The sequence below is a fragment of the Nomascus leucogenys genome, chromosome 14, assembly GCF_006542625.1.
Source record: "Nomascus leucogenys isolate Asia chromosome 14, Asia_NLE_v1, whole genome shotgun sequence".
In the NCBI taxonomy this organism is placed as follows: domain Eukaryota; kingdom Metazoa; phylum Chordata; class Mammalia; order Primates; family Hylobatidae; genus Nomascus; species Nomascus leucogenys.
In genome coordinates, this window is record NC_044394.1 from 72,313,630 (window position 1) to 72,332,746 (window position 19,117).

Genomic DNA, 19,117 nt, shown 5'->3' on the forward strand with positions numbered 1-19,117 from the left:
CCTATCCGCCGGGAATGTTTTATCCCTGCCTTCCAGTGGCTGCCAGAACCAAGGGCATCCGCGGCGTTCCTTGGCATTGGCGTTAACAGCAGATGGATTTTCCGCAGCAGCCAGGTGGAAGATGCCTAGCATTGGTCCGCCGTCTCACTGTACTGAATTTCAAGAATCATGGCCTACTGCCAGCCAGGTCCCAAGGCGCTAGTCTGGGGAGACTGGAGCAGGTCTCTAGTGGTTCACCTGTTCTGAGGCTCTTCCTGTTCAGTTGCCTCTGCGCGCCAGAGGGTGGCACCCCAGGCACTCCAGAGGTGGAGAGGAGGGGACGACAGGGGGAGGAAAAGAGAGAGGAGCGGAGGGAAGGACCAGGGAGGGAAGGACCAAGGAGGGAACATTAATAAATTCTCAGACCTTGGTCTCGAGCTCCCGGCTAATTTGGGGGCAAAGCCGACTCCACGTCCACGCCCACCCCCTTACGGGAAAAGCCTGGGTTTCCACTGGGCTAGGTGTCAGAGTTTGCAATGTCTAAAATAAAAAAGGTTTCCAAGGGTTATTCATGGCCAACAGTTTCCACAGGAGAATCCAAAGGGAAACTAGTTTCCGGGGACGCTGTGTGTGCGGGTGCTTGGGGTGGGCGGAAAGCTGCTGGCACTAGATGGCTCTAAGTGTGCCAACATCTGGCCTGTCCCATTGTGTCGTGTTTTGCAGTTGCTGGATTTGTGCGACTCGGTGAAGGATGATGCCCTGAGGGTGATCTCGACCTTTAACATTCCACACACCTACCTACACGCACCAATCGCCGGAATCCACAACCCTCGGGCCGCGTGGGCTTTCTACCCTGCACTGCTGCAGCCGCTGCCACGGGAAAAGGCGCGCTCCCAGCGGCCCAAGCTGGGAGCCAAGCTGTAACGGGTGTGGCGGGAAGTGTGGTGGCCCGCCTGCAGCTGCCACGACGCTCGCTCCACTGACGCCCGGAGCTGTGGCCGAGGCCGGGGTCTGGCACCCGCTGGGCCGCCGCTCTCGGGGATTTTGGTGGCAAAGCGGAGGTCCCGCCGAGGCTGGCGAGGTGCGCGGCTGGCTGCTAGGAAAGAGATCCAGACGGTCGGTCGCCTGGTGCAGTGGATCCCTGTGCCCTTTGCCTGAAACCCAGCCTGGCCTGACTGCAACCTCTCCCAACTTCAGTGCCCGATCCCCTAGACAATCAGGGTGGGCTCCCTGATGCGAGCGCGCCCCCACAGCCGGGTGCCGCCAAAGGTCTCCTGCTGCTAGCGGTGACTCACATTCCCAGTGATTTAGAAAAACTGTGGTGCCGAGTGAAAGAAAAAAAAAAGCAAACACCCTTAGACAAAAGAAAAAAGCTCCACTCTTTCCGCGAGCGGGAAAAAAGGTTTGGTTCAGCAAGTGATGCTTTTTCAGTGAATCAGACGCTCTGGGGCTCTGCAAGGAAACGCACGGACTGGGAGGAGGAAGTGGGAGCCTAGAGTTTTGCTCTCGGCAAAACAAGAACTTGGCTTGTCCTCCCAGGCCAGCGGTTTCTGTACGGCAAGAAAAGTCGCGGAAAACATTTTTACCATCTGACGCTGTAATCTGTCCTTTAGAAGAGAATAGGTGAAAAGGTTAATAAAGAAATTAAGCGATGTGGAAGTCGTTCCCGCTGCTTGTAGAGGGCGAGGAGGCGGGCCTGGGCAATTTCGGAACTAGGAGAGACCATGTCGGCAAAGCCTGTGGTGCCGGACAAGGGCCATGGATTTCCCATTTCTCAGATCCCGGCTGCCCGACTTCATTCTTGTTTCTTTCAGTCCAAGCCATCCTCCCTTCTCCCTCCCTCCACGTCTCTTGGCAGAGACAGAAAGGGACACCGCTCTGCCCGCGTCCACTGCGAGGGATGTGACCTAAAACCCACGGGCCCTTCTCACACTGCGTTCTCTGCGCTCCGGCCCAGTTCCGGGAGGACCTCCCGACGGCGCGGGAGAAGGCTGTAAGGGCTCGCGGCCCCCGACGCGGCCTGGGTCTCAGGGGACTCATGAACCCGCCACCTCTGGCCGGCTTCCTTTTAGTGCCCCAAATAGGAGCGCTTAGCCCGTTGCTTCCCCCGACTCTTGTTTTTCAGTGTTCACAGGGTCGCGAGAGCGAGCGACGCGGGGGCGGCGAGGCTGCAAGGCTGCACAGGAACAGACGACAAGAAATAGGGCTTTCTTCTGCGTGGTTCTTTTCCGGTCCCTGTCTGAGTCGCCCGACCCCGCGGGGAGCGCGGAACATTGTGGCGTGCGACGGGCTTCGGGTTCTCAGCCCGCGCAGCAAGTTGCGTTGCTTTTCCCCGGGTGCGACGCGGGACGGGCGAAGAGCAAAGTTCGTCCGCGGTAGGAACTTCGAGGCCCGGTTAGGACAGATCTCCGGCCTCCGAGTCTACTTAGCCGTGTCCACGCTCGTGTCTTTTCCCTCTTGCAGCGAAATAACTGGGCGGGACCCGACGCGCGTCCTCCAGCGACTCCGGGAACCCAAGGCCTCCTTCACCTCGCTCAGAATTCACCCGAGAATGCGCTGAGACTTTGGCCTGGGGCTGCGCTGTGTCCCACTGACGTTACGGAAGCGCTTATGAATTTAAAAACTGATCCAGGTGGCCGGACGGCGGGACAACGCCTCCTCAGTTGCTCCTCCACGACAAGGCCCCTTCCTTCTCCTCCGCGGCTGCGGTGGTGGGTAGGGTGGTCCCTTTACAGAGTTTCCTTAATCCATCTAGCCTGATCTCACCTGCGGGATGTTCCATTTCCCGATCCACCTCCCACACCCCCGCTGCAGTTGTCTAGAAGCTGGGGCTGGGTAACTGAGGCGCGCGAGGAGCAGACAGGAGGGCCGGGGTTGGGGGCGCCAGCCACGCGTTGGGAGAGAAGACCCGGGTGCAGACTCAGAGGAATGGAGAGGCGGCATGGAGTTTGGTCTCCTGGGAGGTAGAGCGAGGTGCCGCGGACTCCAGGGAGGAAAGGGATGGGTGGGGAGGCGGGAGGGGAGGAGGGACGGAGTATTTTGTGCTCCCGCACCGTGGCCCGAACTCAGCTGTTCTGCCTTCACTGGCCTCAGCCAGTCGAGGGAGCTCCTACGAGGTTATCTGCGAGCCCAGCAAATCTTGGGGGTCCTAGCCGAATGTAGTGCGCAACGTTCTCTCTCACTTGGAGGCCGCCACTCACCTCGTTTTTTTTTCCTAAAAGGATTTTTTTTTCTGAGTGCTTTTTTCATTTCCCTATTTTACCTGCTCTGCACATGCCTCCCGCCCTCACCCGGGAGGCGGCGAAGACGCCCACTGGGACCGCGCCTGGCCGTTTTCTGGGCACGTCCTGCCCCCACGGGCTCTGTCTCTTAGGGAGACTGGGCGCGGAAGAAAAGCTGGAGAGCCCCTGCGGGGTGGCAGGAGGAGGGTGCCTGAGTCCCGCGAGAAGCCCGGGCGAGGAAGATGCGCAGCCTGCTGATCCGCGTCCCGCCCGGCGCCAGGGACCCTCAGAGCGAGGAGAGCTCAAAGACCTCGCCCCGCGCCTTCGCGAGGACCAACCCAGTCTCCGCGCCTGCCCCAGAGCGGCTTAGAAACTCAGGGCACAGTGAGGGCGCAGGTCGCCTCCTGAGGCATTACACCGCCGGCCCGGCCAGCGGAGGCTGTGACCGCAGCGCCCCCTCTGCGCCGCGCACGCCGCGGCCGCCACCGGGTTGGGGGAGGTGAGCGGGAGGCTGGGGTACACTTCGGGTTGGGGGATGGGCGCGCACAGGGCCGCCAGCAGGCAGAGTCACTCCGGTAAACACGCCAGGGACGGCGGCGCGCGCGCGGGAGGGAACCCAGCTGGGCAACCCCCGCCTTTACCTGTCCGAGCCTGCACGCGCCGGCGGCCTAGGCGCCGAGGGGGCGGAGCTTGCCGGCCCGCGCGCCGGGGCGGGACCTAGCGGGGGCGGGGTCCGCAGTGATTGGGCGCAGGAGGGGGGCCGCCAGCCAGAGCTGGGCTGCAGGGCCGCGCAGGTTTCACTTCGCTCCGCGCAGCCGCCGGGTCTGCAGTTTGTTGGAGCTCTGCGTCCAGCGCCGCTGCCGCCGCCGCCGCCGCCACTACCACCACTTGATTCTTGCAGCCACCCTGCGAACCCTGCCACACTGCGATCGCATCATCGGGGTATTCGGTTCGCTGCGTTCCCGCCGCCACCGCCTCGGCGCCCTTCCCTTGGCCCTTGTTCCCCCAAATGTCTGACTCTGACTCTCGGACTGAGAAACGCAAGGTAAATACCTCCAAATCCCGGGGCGCGGGCCTGGCACCGAAGAAAGACTAGCGCTGGAGCCCGAACGGTACCACCTACTGCTCGCTTCCCGTACACGTGCGAGCGGAGACGCTTGTATCGGTCCCGCTTGTCGCCGGCGGGAGGTGGGGATCCGTGTGGATCGGGTTCCCTCTCGGGCAGGTTCTCTTTAAAGAAAAGTCGTTCGCGCGGAACCTGCGGGCTCTTGGCCGAAGTGCGGCTTGGGAGGGCATGCTGCGCGCGGGCCTGGTGAAGGGTCGCAGGTCCGGGCAGGAGGAGAGGCAGCGCGTGCTTTTCGGCGCCGGCCCGGGAGCTGGGGACCTGCTCGTAGTATCGGGCTGTGCGCCCAGCCGGAAAGTCTCGCCGCCAGCTCCGGCGCCCCCAGAGTAGCGGCCGCGCAGTGCGAGCATGTTTCGCGTCTTGGTTTTTTGGGGCGCGCGGGCCTGTTGCGGAGGATTTGCGGAACTGCGGTGGTGATATAACTGACGAGTCAGGGCTTTTCCTTTTACTCATTCAGGCCAAGGTTTCGGGGCCACTGCTGCGTTCACTTTCTCAAGCGTACCTGGGGCCCTGCTTGCTCTGCAGGAGTCCTGCGGACTGTGCCATCCGCACGATCCCCTAGCAGCGAGAGATCTAGGTCCTCCCCTGACCACCTGGACCGCGCAGGGGACTAGCCGCGGCCAGCAGAACCTGCTCGGTCCTTGGGGCCGGGCTATCTTAGCGGCTCACGCGTGCCCGAGCACACCCGACCCGGTTCGCGGTGCAGGCTGGCGGCGCCCTGCCCTCTGGGACCTGTTGCCCCAGGGTTGGCGCTGCTGGTGGAGGGCCCGACGGACGCCAGGGCGGAGGGTGTGAATTTACTCGATGGTCGCGGACGTGCGCGTCCGTGGCCAGGGGTGGCTCTTCGGCTTTGACTCGTGCCTGCGGCGCGCCAGGAGAAAGAGAGAGGAAGTTGTTGGAGGAGAATAATTGCCACAGCCAGGGCGGTGACGGCGTTGGGGTCTGCCCCCGACGGGCCAAAACAAGGACAAGTGGCGAGGACTGGGTCTGGGGATGGCCCTGCGGGTCCGGGCGCGGCGCAAGTCCTGCTTTGTCTCCAGGTGACTGGCTGTCCAGGGCGGCGGGAGCTGCTAAGGCTTGTGTCCGAAAGAAGCACAGGGATGGGCAGGGTAGCTGGGCCAGCCGGCCCTCAAATCCTCCGACGAAGCGGCAGCGGCCACAGCCACGGCGGGAGCAGCGCTCGGAGGCGAGTTTGTCAACAATCGCCTCGCCTTTGGCGGCCTGACCCGTAGGCGCCGCCCCCACCGCGGCTGCCGATTGGCTGCGGCGCGGAGCGACCGCGCGCGGACCAATTGGGAACGCGGGCAGCCGGCGCCAGCGGCGCGGGGAGGTCGGCGGTGCCGGCGGCGGCGGCGGGCGCAGAGCGCAAGGGGAGGAGCGGGAGGAGGCGGAGGATGTTCCCGGCGGCTGCGGCCGGGGCAGCGCGGGCCAGAGGCGCGGCGTGCGGAGCCCTCGGCTGCCCGGCGGAGCGCGGCGGCGGGCTGGCGGGAAGGCGCGGGCTCTGCGCTGCGCCGGGGACTCTGAACCCGAGTCCCGGGCTTTGTCTCCTGCGCTGCTTTTGTGGTGACGGTCAGGGGGCGCCCGGTCGGCGAAGGGCGCGGGCCGGACGCCGCGGGGCTCGGTCCCGGGCCCGGACGCTGCGCTCTGAAGGGAAGGCGCGGACGTGAGTTTCGGTGTGATTGCCTTCTGAGGGGAGGGTCTGTGGGATGAAGGTGGCGCGCACCGGTGTCGCCTAGCCTGCGGACCTAGTCGTAGACTTTGCAGGGGTTCGCTTCGTCGCCCTCCCCCCCGCCCCCATTTAGAGGTGTGCACCTATCGGTGCGGCTGCACCTCAGAGAAGTTCTGTCTGGTTTGGTGTGGCGTGCGGTACGGGAGCGGGAGGGAGGAACCGGGGAGGGAGGGACCACGGGCGGAGAGAGCGCCGGAGCCGAGCCGGGCCGAGCCGCGCTGGAGTTACAAACTCTATTGTGACGCACTTACTACGACTGACGGCCGCTGCCAAACCTTCCCCAGACTTGCTGCCCTCAGCATTTTCAGCAAACAATGGGGCCGGAGTAGGGAACGCGGCCAGCCGCCTGCAATCGCTACATCTGCGCCGGCTCCTATGCTCCAGCGTCCTACCTAACCCCGGGAAGTCAGAGCCGCTGTGAGTTTCTGACTTATTCAAGTCTGTCCTGGGCAAAGAGCACACGTGAATAGACTTCAGATTAACTGCTTCTCTGGAAACGCATGTGTGTGTGCACCAGTTCCGCAAGCTGTTGACATTGTTATTGTATTTTGTTTGGGGTACGAAGTTTAATCCCACCCTCTACCAAAAAAAATTATACCTTTATTATTTTAGGTGCAATTTTTTTATTTGGGAGATTGTCAGAAAAGTATAGAACATGAAGTATTTGGGATTAACCCTAAGAATTTTTAATCGCTAGGTGAGAGCTAATTTGTTTATTCATCGATTTTTTTTTTTTTTTGCTTAAAATAATCTTAGTTTTTATTTTACTTGCAGAAAAAAAGACCAAATGGCAAAGCAACCTTCTGATGTAAGTTCTGAGTGTGACCGAGAAGGTAGACAATTGCAGCCTGCGGAGAGGCCTCCCCAGCTCAGACCTGGGGCCCCTACCTCCCTACAGACAGAGCCACAAGGTAATCCTGAAGGCAATCACGGAGGTGAAGGGGACAGCTGCCCCCACGGCAGCCCTCAGGGCCCGCTGGCCCCACCGGCCAGCCCTGGCCCTTTTGCTACCAGATCCCCGCTTTTCATCTTTATGAGAAGATCCTCCCTGCTGTCTCGATCCTCCAGTGGGTATTTCTCTTTTGACACAGACAGGAGCCCAGCACCCATGAGTTGTGACAAATCAACACAAACCCCAAGTCCTCCTTGCCAGGCCTTCAACCACTATCTCAGTGCAATGGGTAAGCAATGCCTGGGTAAGAGGCAGTTGACGTGTGAATGGTTGAATCTGCTTGAAGGCTGTGTGTGGCATTTAAAAACCCTTTTAAAACCCCGTAACTGATTTATTCCATCTTTTGATGGGAATGGAGGATGTGTCAAACTATCAAACCAGCTTTTTTTTTTTTGAGACGAGTCTCGCTCTGTCGCCCAGGCTGGAGTGCAGTGGTGCAATCTCAGCTCACTGCAAGCTCCACCTCCCGGGTTCACACTATTCTCCTGCCTCAGCCTCCCGAGTAGCTGGGACTACAGGTGCATGCCACCATGCCCAGCTAATTTTTTGTATTTTTGGTAGAGATGGGGTTTCACCGTGTTGGCCAGGATGGTCTCAATCTCCTGACCTTGCAATCTGCCTGTCTCAGCCTCCCAAAGTGCTGGGATTACAGACGTGAGCCACCGCGCATGGCCCAAACCAACATTTGTACAAAGTTATTAACTTTTGTGGCAGTGATGAGTTGAGGTCCAAACCATTAGCTTTCTGGTCTGTCTTCATTAAGCTAAAGTGTGTTTTAACCACCAGGCTTTACATAGTAATGACATTTTGCTTGAAAGGGAACTGATCATTTACAGAAAATAGCTTAATCAAAAGTGTAAAGAAAGATGACAATCATTTTTGAAAATGACACTTTTAAAAAAATGAACTAGTTCATGAAAGCAGTACCAACATAGAACCATGAAAATGGTTTGTTTTCTGCCTAAATTCCTCTTTGTGCTTATTGCTCAGAGGGTTTGCACATAGTACTAATCAGATTAGGTTGTAGGTTTTTATTTCAGGGATTAAAGGCAGTAGTAGGGTTTGAACCAAGAGTGGCTAACATAAATACCACAGAGGCCCACGGCAAAGTCGTGGAAGGAACTGACCTGGTGGAGACTGGTAAATTGGAGAGTATTTGCCCCTTCCATGTTTGGGCCATGCCTAATTGTGGCTGTAAGGGCATGTGGTCTGAGGGTGGGTTTTCCTATATTGCAAGATAACCCAGGAATGCAAAATGCATGCCAGATACCCTGTTTCAACATTGACAGCTGATTTTGAAAACATTGTACAAGCTGAAAAGAAACATCTGCAGACTTGATTTGGCCCTTGAACCTCCAGCATGTGACTTTGGGTACATACTTTGGGTAACCCTGGTGAGGGGCTGAGTCTGTGTTGATCGACTTGCTGTTCCCCACCAATGGAAAAGGTTCATGTCTTGATCAGTAGTCTATCACATTGACCATTTGTCCAGATTAGCTTGCCATACATGAACAAAATAGAAGTAAGTTGGTAGAGTTATCAATTAGGAAATCCAGTACAGAGTCTATTACAATTTAGATTGTACTTCATGATGAAGGCTAACTCAAGAAACCCATCAAAACAGACACTGGAACAAAATGACATTTCTAAATACCATCCAACTCTGTCTTCATAGGCTTCAGTGAGGTAAATCGGGCAGGGCTTTGCCCATGTTATAGAATTGGAAAGAACCTCAGAGTGGTGGTCACTTGTCAGAGGTTGGGCACACCTGTGAGGTGGTGGGCAGAAATGACAAACATCTTAGCAGCTACACATGTTGGCTGCTCGTCTCTTGCCAAATGCCAGGAGGTAATTTTTTAGGGCCCCTCCTTAGGGAAAGGAGCTGGAAGTTTTATTATTGCTGTTACTACTGCTCGTGAACTCATTTCAGCCTTAGAAGTTCTTGGTGCTTGTAGTTTTTGTTCTACTCATGAAAATGCTCCCCCATATATATGATCATTCTCGCTTACTCTGAGATCCTTGCTTACTAAATGAGTTAACAGGGCTTTATGGTGTGTGTCCTGAAACACATGTGCATTAAAGACCCTCTGGAAGCTATTAGCTTTTCACACTTTCACAACAAAAGCTTCACACTTGTGGTTATTAAGCTGTTTTCTCTAACCAGGTCCCTTTCAAGCAAAATGCATACATTGGTCTCTGTAGGTGGTGGGTTAATGCATGGAAATAGTTTCTCCTTCCCTGGAACTGGGAACAGTGGGTGAGATAGTGTATTTTTTAATGTAAAGACAGGCACGAATGCTTTTTTTTGGTGATAAATACTATTTTACAAGCTAGTTATAAGTTAAGCAGTGTTACTTGAGATGAAGATACAGGGCTTCAAAGATCATAATCTAAATAATGATGCACAGCTGATGGTTATACCTGTGAAGTAAAGTAGTGGATCCTGACGTATAAGTTTATAGTATTAGCTACATTTCAGTAGATGGTGTGATGAAGAGTTTAATGCATGGGATTAAATGAGAAATTACAAGGAGTTTGTTTAAAGTTAATGTACCGAGCTAAGTTTTCAGTGTTAAGTTTTTGGGAGATTTGTTTTGGGAGAGGATGAGTTGGGGTTGGGGGAGGAAAGGACTTAGCCAGGTGTGAGTTTCTTAAATTGAAGCATAAAATTTAGAATTTTTGTAGTCCATAATTTTCTCTGGACATTCTACAGTCTTAGTTCATGCCTGAAGACCACTGAAATAATGCTGAGTTGATAAGTGGTTCTCTTTACTTTGTTTAGTATTCTTTACTCAACCCTATCCTTGAAGTTCTTCAATGAAGCTTTTGATAATTTATTGCAAAATATATTTTCCACAAAGAAGTTATTATGATTGGTTTGAACTAGTGGAACACAAATGTGAGGTTATAAAGAGGTTCGCCTTAGCCAGGGGCTCCTTTAGCCACAAAGCAGTTTTTTGCTCAGCGACTTGGGGTAGAGATCAAGTGTGTCTTGAAGTTTTGTTTTTGCATCTTTGTTCTAATGAGAAAGTCAAGTCTTATGAGGAATGTATAGTAGTTAAGTGTATTAACACTGTTTTCATATTTTCCTTTATGTCTCTGATTTTTCTGAAGGCAGGTTCAAGGAATATATTTATCTGTGGGGCAACAGATACAGTTTTTTCACTTTTCCTCAATTTTGGTCTCCTTATACTCTGGGAGGATTAACTTGACAAATGATACCTTAGTGAATAACTGATTATTTTTATCAAAATCACTCACATGTGTTGGTTTACTGAGTGCCTTTTTGGATGAGTGTTTTATGCCGTATGTGTTTTTAATGCAAATTAAAGTGTAGTCAGTACACTAAAGTGTAGTCAGTACAGTTGGAAATAAGAGTTGAGAAAAGTCAGGATATGGAGGAATGCTTCCTAGTGTCAGGTTAGTAAATGTCTTAAAATTTTATACTTGTTCCCTGGCGCATTGGAATTCACATATGGGAGTTAATGGCTTTCTTCTTTTTTTTTTCCTCAGCGTCTTGTGGGTACTTCTCTTATAGCTGGTACTTGTCTGACCCCTCCTTTAGTTTGTGAGCTCCGTGGGCGGGGAATAATGGCCTGCAGATGCTAGCGAGTGCCTGACAAAGAGGAGAAGCCCAGGAGATGTTACGAGTCAATCCTGCTCTGCCTGTTAGCCTTTCGGACAAATAAAGTTTAAGAAGGCAGGTAGCAAGAAAAAGATCCTGACCTCTGCTCCGCCAAAATGTTTTTAATTACCTGGATCTAGCTGTAAGGTTTGCCACGTAGTGGTGACAGCTGAGGTCTAGCTCAACACTGCTCAGCAGGGAAGCCACACATGCATTAAGCACTTGGCATAGGACTAGTCTGAACTGAGTTGTGCTCTCAGTATTGATACACACTGGATTTTGACATAAAAAAATGCAAAATAGTTTAATTGTTTTCATATGGGTTACATGTTGAAATGGTGTTTTAAATATATAGGTTAAATAGAATACAAACTTGTATTGCAGTTAAAAAAACGCAAAGCGTAAAATTTACCATCTGAACCATTTATTTCTAAGTGTACTGTTCAGTAGTGTTAAGTGCACTCATTTTGTTGTGCGGCCAATCTCCAGAACTTCTTCACCTTGCAAAACAGAAACTCTGTACTCATCAAACAACTCCCCACTCATCAAACAACTCCCCATTTCCCCCTCCCCCCAGCTTCTGACAACCATCATTCTATTTTCTGTCTATTAATTTGACAACTTCAGATACCTTATATAAGTTAAATTTATATAGTATTTGCTCTTCCATGACAGGCTTATTTCACTTAGCATAATGTCGTCAGGGTTCATTTATCTTGCAGCATGTCAAAATTTCCTTCCTTTTTAAGGCTGAAGGTTGTTCCAGTGTGTGTATATCACATATTTCATTTATCCATTCATCCATCAGGAGACTCTTGGGTTGCTTCCACTTTCTGGCTAATATGAGTAGTGCTACTATGAACATGGGTATGCAAATATCTTTTGAGGGATTCTGCTTTGAATTTTTTTGGATGTATACTTGGAAGTGGAATTGCCGGATCATATGGTAGTTCTATTTTTAATTTTTCTGGGGAACCATCATGCTGTTTTCCATAGAGGCTGTGCCATTTTACATTCCCACCAACAGGGCACGAGGGTTCCAGTTTCTCCACATACTTACCAACACTTTTTTTTAACAGTAGTCATCCTAGAGGATGTAGGTGATATTTCACTGTGGTTTGGATTTATATTTACTGGCTTAGATTTGTATGGCAACCACCATAGTCAAGATACAGAACAATTCAACCACAAGGATTTCTCGTGATACCTTTTTATAGCCACAGCCACCTCTCTCCCTCTTGCTTGAGCATTTTGTCATATGCTCATTGGTGATTAAATAAAATGTATTTTAATATTGACTTTCTCTGTTTCTTTCTACCTTTTTAAACATGGCTACTAGAAAAATGCAAAATTAGATTTGTGGCTGGTGTTCTGTTTCATCTAAACAGGCTGGCCTCACAGAGAGAGGAGCTGGAGTGTGCAGTGCTGCTCTAGCAAGCAAGACTTGACTCTTCCCACTCAGGGCACATCACTTCCATGAAGCTTACTCCTTGGGTTGTTTGGTTGACTTAGGAGAATGAAAGTGATTAGCAGAATCTTGTAAGCATTTTAAACATTAAATGAACATTGTAAACAGCAGCATTCTTCAGGCAAATACAGAGTTTTGTTTTACCTCTTTAAATTCCATGGTATATTTGGACTTCAAAAAGTAGATGGTAGAGCACATGCTTCCTCAGCACCTCCAGGCTGCCTGGAGCCTCCCAATAGAGGTGTCTTCGAGGGAGTCCCAGCTCTGTCTCTGAAACCCCATAGTTACTTGTCTGACACCAAGGGAAATAAGGAAACTTTTTAGGTCCTAAGTGGGGAGAGAAGGTGCTAGAAGAGAAAGATACTTTTCTTTACTAGTTCCAAACACATTTATTAATTGTTAGTTACCCAATTTTAAATTTACATCTTAAAAAATTTTTTTTTCAGATAATTATAGATTCACATACATTTATAGGAAATAATACAAAGAAATCGTATATGCCGTTCACCCAGTTTCCTACAATGGTAACATTTTGCCTAATTATAGTATACTGTCACAACCAGCAATTACGTTAACAGAATCCATCTACTGTATTGAGATTTCATCAGTTTCACATGCAGTCCATTTCATGTGTCTGTGAGTGTTTATTTCTGTTCAGTTTTATCAAATGTGTAGATTTGTATGGCCACCACCACAGTCAAGATGCAGAACAACTCCACCACAAGGATTTCTCATGATACCTTTTTGTAGCCACAGCCACCTTTCTCTCTCTTCCTTACCCCTGATAACCACTCATCTGATCTACATATCTGTACTTTTGTCATTTCAAGGATGCTGTGTAAGTATAATCATACTGTATGTAACCTTTTGAGATTGGCTTTTTTCACTTAGCATAATTCCCTTGAAATTAATCAGAGATGTTGTGTAACAATAGTGCCTTGTTTTTTATTGCTGAGTAGTATTCCATAGATGATGCACCACAGTTTGCTTAGCTATTCACCTGTTGAAGGACACCGTGTTTGCATGTTCTGGCAAGGCCCTGGCACGGCGGGAACTCAGGGAGGATTAAAAGAAGTATTTATTGCACTTTTACTTCTCATTTTTTTTTTTTTTGAGACAGCCTCACTCTGTCACCCAGGCTGGAGTGCACTGGTGCGATCTTGGCTCACTGCAACCTCCAACTCTCAAGTTCAAGCGGTTCTCCTGCCTCAGCCTCCCAAGTAGCTGGGATTACAGGCATGTACCACCACACCCAGCTAATTTTTGTATTTTTATTAGAGATGGGTTTCACCATGTTGGCCAGGCTGGTCTTGCACTCCTGACCTCAGGTGATCTGCCCCGCCTTGGCCTCCCAAAGTGTTGGGATTACAGGCGTGAGCCACCGCGCCTGGCCCTACTTTTAGCATCTATGTGTTCACTTGTAGTATATAGAAATAAAATTGATTTTTGTATGTTGGTCTTCTGTTGTGCAGTTTGCTGAACTCCTTAATTCTAAGAGTTTTTCGTAGATTTCCTGGGAGATCTATATAGTTATGTGATCTGCAAACAGGCACAGTTTTGTGTCTTCTTTCTGACCTGTGTGCATTTCTTTTTCTTGCCCAGTTGCACCAGCTAGAATTTCTAGTGTTTATGTTGACTAGGAGTGGTGAGAGCAAGCATCCATACCTTGTCCCCAATCTTAGGGAGAAAGCTTTCTGTTTTTAATCATTAAATATGATGCCAAGTGTAGGTTTTATACGGGTGGTCTTCAAAAGAATGAGGAAGTTTTAACCTGTATTCCCAGAATGCTGAGAGTTTTTGTCGTAAATGGATAGATGTTAGATTTTATAAAATGTTTCTGTATCAGTTGATATGATCCCATGATGTTAATTTATGTTAACCTGTTGATAGGGTACGTTCCATTGATTTGCAATGTTAAGTCTCTCTTGGATGTCTGAGGCAAATCCTGCGTGGGTAGGGTCTGTAATTCTTTTCGTGCACTGCTGGATTGAATTTGTCAATATTTTGTTGAGAGTATTTTCGCCTAAGTTCTTGAGAGGGGTCTGTCGTTTTCTTTTAAGGCTGTCTGGTTTTTATATCAGAACCTTAATTAGGAAGAGTTCCCTCTTTTATTTTCAGGAAGAGATTGTGTAAAATTGGTATTGATTCTTCTCTCAATGTAGAATTCTGTAGTGAAACCATCTAGGCCAGGAGATTTTTTTTTTTGGTGGAGGGTGGGGAGGGGGGTGGGGGGATGGGGGGTGGGCGGGCATTTAGATTATGGATTTTTTTTTCTTCGTTTTTGTAGAATTGTTCAGGCTGTCTATTTCTTCCCAGTTGAGTTTTGATAGTTTGTGGCTTTTGAGGAATTGGTCCCTTTCTTCTAAGTTGTTGAATTTATGAATGTGAAAAGTATTTGTAGTATTCCCATATTTTTAATGGATGCAGGATCTGTTGTGATAACCCCTGCTTCATTTCTGATATTGGTAATTTGTGTCTTTTTTATCTCTGTCAGTCTTTCTAAAAGTTTATCAGTTTTGATTTTTTTACATCAGCTTTTTGTTCCACTGATTTTTCTCTACTTTCCTATTATTAAATTTATTGTTTGTTATTTCCTTTTGCTTGCTTTGTGCTAGGTTCTTTTCCTAGTTTCTTGAGACAGACACCTAGTTTCTTGAGACAGACACTTTGAGACCTTTCCTCTCTTTTCTTCTTATTGTTTTCTCAGAAAGAAACATTTAATAGGTATTTACAAACAGAAACCCTATCTCGGGCAGCCTCAAGTCGAGATGGTAGATCCCTGCGTGGTTACCCTCCAGACCCAGGGCTTATGAGCCATAGGGAAAGTGTATATATGCTTCAGAAGGGATGTATAGGACAGTTGGCTTAAGGGCAGTATTTATGGTAAGATAGCATCAAACTAAGGACAGGATTGATGGTAAGTACATGCTCGTACCCAAGAAACAGTAGATAAAATAGAAATCTTGGAGGCATTCCCAAAACCAGAGCTGATCAGAAGTCAACACAGCAGATTAGCATCCAAGATGGAGTTGTTTGGCCTCCACACTCCAGCTGCCAATCTGGCTCTTACAGTCTCATGTGCCTTGCTCTTCTGCGATGGTCCCTGAGCCTTCAGTGGGTGTGCTTCATTTTGTATAGCTTTACCAGTAGTGCCTTGGCAATGGAAAATAGATCAGGCACAGTGGGATTCCAAATGAGGGAGAGTCTCAGGCTTTGTTGAATCATTTGTAGTCCTCAGAATACCATGATTCTGGTTTTCTCGGAAGAAGTAAAATGAGATAAATACTGTTAATATGCACACAAAGATTATAATGAAAAAGAACAGGAAGAAAATTAGAACTCGGTTCTTCTTTAGAGGCTTGTAGCTAGGAAATAATTCAGGATGCAGTTTGAATGGTAGGCAAGTAATAAAATCTCAAAAATAATAGTTAGGGCTAGAATCTGATAACAGGTATTATAGTTTTCTTTGGAGCATATTTTTTTTTCTCCAGTTTCCCCATTCCTACCAAGGACCAATTTATTTGCAAAATACATTTTAGTCTCATTATACTTAGCCTGATTATTTGCATAAAGTGCAACGAGAATAGTGATTGGCCATATAGGCTCTTTTTAAGTTGGCTTTGCTGGAATTTTTTCATAAGGAATCTCAGATTAGACTTTTAGAAGCCTCCAGGCTTGAAAGCCAAGCTGAAAATTTGCCACCACACATGGCCTGTAATACCTACAAATCGGGTGAATTCCATTCTCCTCAAGGTCCCAAAGTATCTTGAGGTTCCTGGGCCTGTCGGAAAATGACATTCTTTGCTTATCGAAGATCAGGAACCTTGTAAGGGAACTGTGTAGACAAGGTACCAGGCCTGTCTTTTTTCAAGGGGCTTTTTATTCTTTAAAGCAGTCTGGTCATATCTGAAAATATGCCATTCAGTCAAAGCCTTGGTAAAATAACCCATGTCTCCAATTGCATATAGAACATACTCTATACAATTTCAGTTCTTTTAAATGTGTCAAGGTTTGTTTTGTAGCTCAGGATATGGTCTATTTTGGTGACTGAAAAAAGAAAACAAATTCTTAACCGAACTTAACGCAAATAACTATATTGCCATAAAATAAGAATACTCATGAGTAGTTTCCAAATTTTGGAGAACTCGGAAAGGTAAATTTTGCTCACAAAAGTATACTTTACTCAATCATAAGCTATAAATAACTCAAAAGCAAAAGGATTTTCTTCAATTAGAATGGCAGCCTGCCAAACAGCGTGCTGTGCATTCACCTTGGAACTGCCATCCACAAACCAAGCAGCTATGTCTCAGGAGCAGAGATGGTGGAGTCTTACCCCCTTTCGCTTTTCTAATGTACGCATTTATTTAGCGCTAGAAATTTCCTTTCCCCTACTGCTTAGCTGCATCCCACGTGTTTTGGTATGTTGTGTTTTCATTTTCATTGAGTTCTCTCTATATATTTTTAAATTTCCTTTGAGACCTCCTCTTTGACCCTAGGTTATTTAGAAATGTGTTTTATTCCCAAATCTGTGGAGACTGTCCTGTTTTCTGTTACTGTTTTCTTTCTGATTCTATTATGGTCAGAGAGTATATTTTATAGTATTTCAGTTTACAAATGTGTCGAGAATTTGTTTTATAGCTCAGGATATGGTCTATTTTGGTGCCTGATCCATGCTGCATGGGTACTTGAAAAAAATCTGTATTCTGCTGCTATTGGGTAGAGTGTTCGTTATATATACATCATTCAGATCTTATTGGTTGATTGTGTTGTTCAGTTCTTCTCTGTCCTTGCTGATTTTACTGTCTTGTTCTGTCAGTTGCTGAGAATGTGGTGCTGAAATCCCCAGCTGTTTCCTTTCAGCCGTATCAGAGTTTGCTTCATGTCTTTTGAGGTGCTGTTGTTTGGGAGTTTACACATTTAAAATGTCTTCATGTTGGATCCAATCTTCTATCATCGCTGTAAAATGTACTTTATCTGGTATTAATACCACTTCTGCATTTTTAACATTAATGTATTAATGTTAACATAGTATTTTTCCATCCTTTCACTTTCAATCTGCATATGTTGTATTTGAGGTAAGTTTTTTATATATGACATGTCTTTAGATAAACCTGTTTTATCTAGTCTGCCCAATCTGTCTCTTACATGGTCTAGACCATTTACATTTAAGGTAATATATATAAGTCTAAATGCCTTTTTGTTACTTGTTTTTTGTTTCCTCTGTTCCTTGTTTCTTTTTTGTTTTTTAACCTTACTGTGGGTTATGCGAACATTTTCTAGGATTTCGTTTTGATATGTTTGTGGTGTTTTAAAAGATATTGGTCTGTATCATTTTCTTAGTGGTTGTTCCAGGTATTACAGTATATGTGTGAAATATGTGTTCTAAGTCTGCTGGTATCAATGGTCACAGCATTTTATGATGGGAGCTGAAGAATAGAAACCTTACTTTTCTTTAGGCTCCTTTAGCCCCATTTTTCAAATATAATTGTCTTAAGTATTTCTTCCATGTACATTGAGCACTGAATGAGTTGGTGTTGTTATTTTTGCTTCAACCATCAAATAATGATCTAAGAAAGTACTGTTAGTCTAGTAATAGTCACTCCCATTTTTCCCCTTCTAGTGTTCTTTCCTTTCTGAAGTTCTAAGCTTTCTTCTTTTGTCATTTCCTTTCCGTTTAGAGAACTTCCTTAGTTCTTTAATGATAGGTCTGTTAGTAACAACTCCTCTGAGTTCTCCTTCTGGGAATGTCTTTATTTCCCCTTCAGTCCAGAAGGATATCTTCACTGAAGATAGAATTCGCAGTTGATGTATCTTTCAGTACTTGGAAAACGTGCCATTTTCTTCTGGCCTCTATGGTTTTAGATGAGAAATCCCTTGTCATTTGAATTGGTGTTCTCAACTAAGTTATGTGTCATTCCTATGTGGCTGCTTTCAAGATTCTTTGTCTTTTAGTATTAAGAAGTTTAATTGTGATGTGTCTTGTCATGGGTTCTTTGGCTTTATCCTTTTTGGGGTGCACTCAGCATCTTGAATCTGGAGTTTCACGTTTTATGCCAGGTTTGGGGAGTTTTCAGCCATTATATCTTTAAATACTTTTCCAGTCCCTTCCTCTCTTTTGGAATTCTGATGATAAGAATGTTAGTGCTTTTGTTAGTCCTGTAAGTCCCTGAGATGGTTCATTTTTTTCCAGTATATTTTCTCTCTCTTCAGATTGAGTAAATTCTGTTGATTTTGCCTCATATTCACTGATTGTTTTTAAAATTATGTTTAATTATATTTTTCAATTCTAAGATTTCTGCCTGTTTCTACTAGGTAAGTTGGAAGTTCAGATTCCTCCTTGGCCCTGCTGGTACTTTCCAAACAAAAGAGGGGCCCCAGTGCACACTGCTTTATTGTGTCCAGTTGTTGGGGGAGGTGTGTAAGCTTGGCTCCCTCAGCCACTGCTGGCACCAGGAAGCAGGGAGACCATAGAGGGCTGCCTCACACCTTGTTTCTGCAGAGTAAAGGCCAGAACTCAACTTCCCTCTGTCCCCCACACCAGCGGTGGGGTGTTTGGGTACAACATGCCAACCAGGCCCGCTTTCCACTACCTGATTCTCCCTCTTTGATGCTGGATGGGAGTTCTCTTTTGTTCTCTTTAATTAGCCAGATGGGACGAAGACTCAGTACCCACTGGGTGCCCAGACACCCAAGGCTGGGGCTGGGAGATGCGATGGGCCCATGAACCCTGTTTTGCACTGTCTGGTTCAGTGGGTGTGTGTAATGTCATGTCAACTAACTAACCCCACCTTGTACCCACTCCTTGCTGTTTAGTAGAGGTGGAGGCTTAGCTCACTGCTCACTGCTCACTGCTCAGCCCCACTAATGTAACTCTGGGAGGGGATGTTAGATAACTGCCCTACTAACACTGCTCTGGCAGGGCAGGCGGATCACCTCTGCCTGCTTCTGCCAGGGAGGGTCTTGGGAGATCGGCCTGCTGACACCATCTGGTGGCGGAATCAGAGCACCTCCTGCTTCCCC

The 19,117-nt window shown here is 48.0% G+C and overlaps 2 protein-coding genes across 3 annotated transcripts in view; both read left to right on the top strand.

The window, feature by feature from the left end:
* ACOXL (acyl-CoA oxidase like) overlaps positions 1-1,647 on the top strand; it is a 362,868-nt gene extending 361,221 nt beyond the window's left edge. The window contains exon 17 of the mRNA XM_030827970.1: positions 703-1,647. Coding sequence (XP_030683830.1) covers positions 703-903 — 201 coding nt within the window. The 3' untranslated portion in view covers positions 904-1,647. The remainder of the gene's footprint in view (positions 1-702) is intronic.
* A 2,321-nt stretch (positions 1,648-3,968) lies between these two features.
* The window catches only part of BCL2L11 (BCL2 like 11), a 47,151-nt gene continuing 32,002 nt past the window's right edge, over positions 3,969-19,117 (top strand). Inside the window, exons 1-3 of one of the 2 annotated variants that reach the window (XM_030827771.1) lie at positions 3,969-4,245; positions 6,827-6,963; positions 7,144-7,233. In XM_030827771.1, coding sequence (XP_030683631.1) covers positions 6,840-6,963; positions 7,144-7,233 — 214 coding nt within the window. In that variant the 5' untranslated portion in view covers positions 3,969-4,245; positions 6,827-6,839. Of the gene's footprint in view, positions 4,246-6,826; positions 7,234-19,117 lie in introns of both variants that reach the window. The other variant, XM_030827770.1, reaches the window with a different exon arrangement.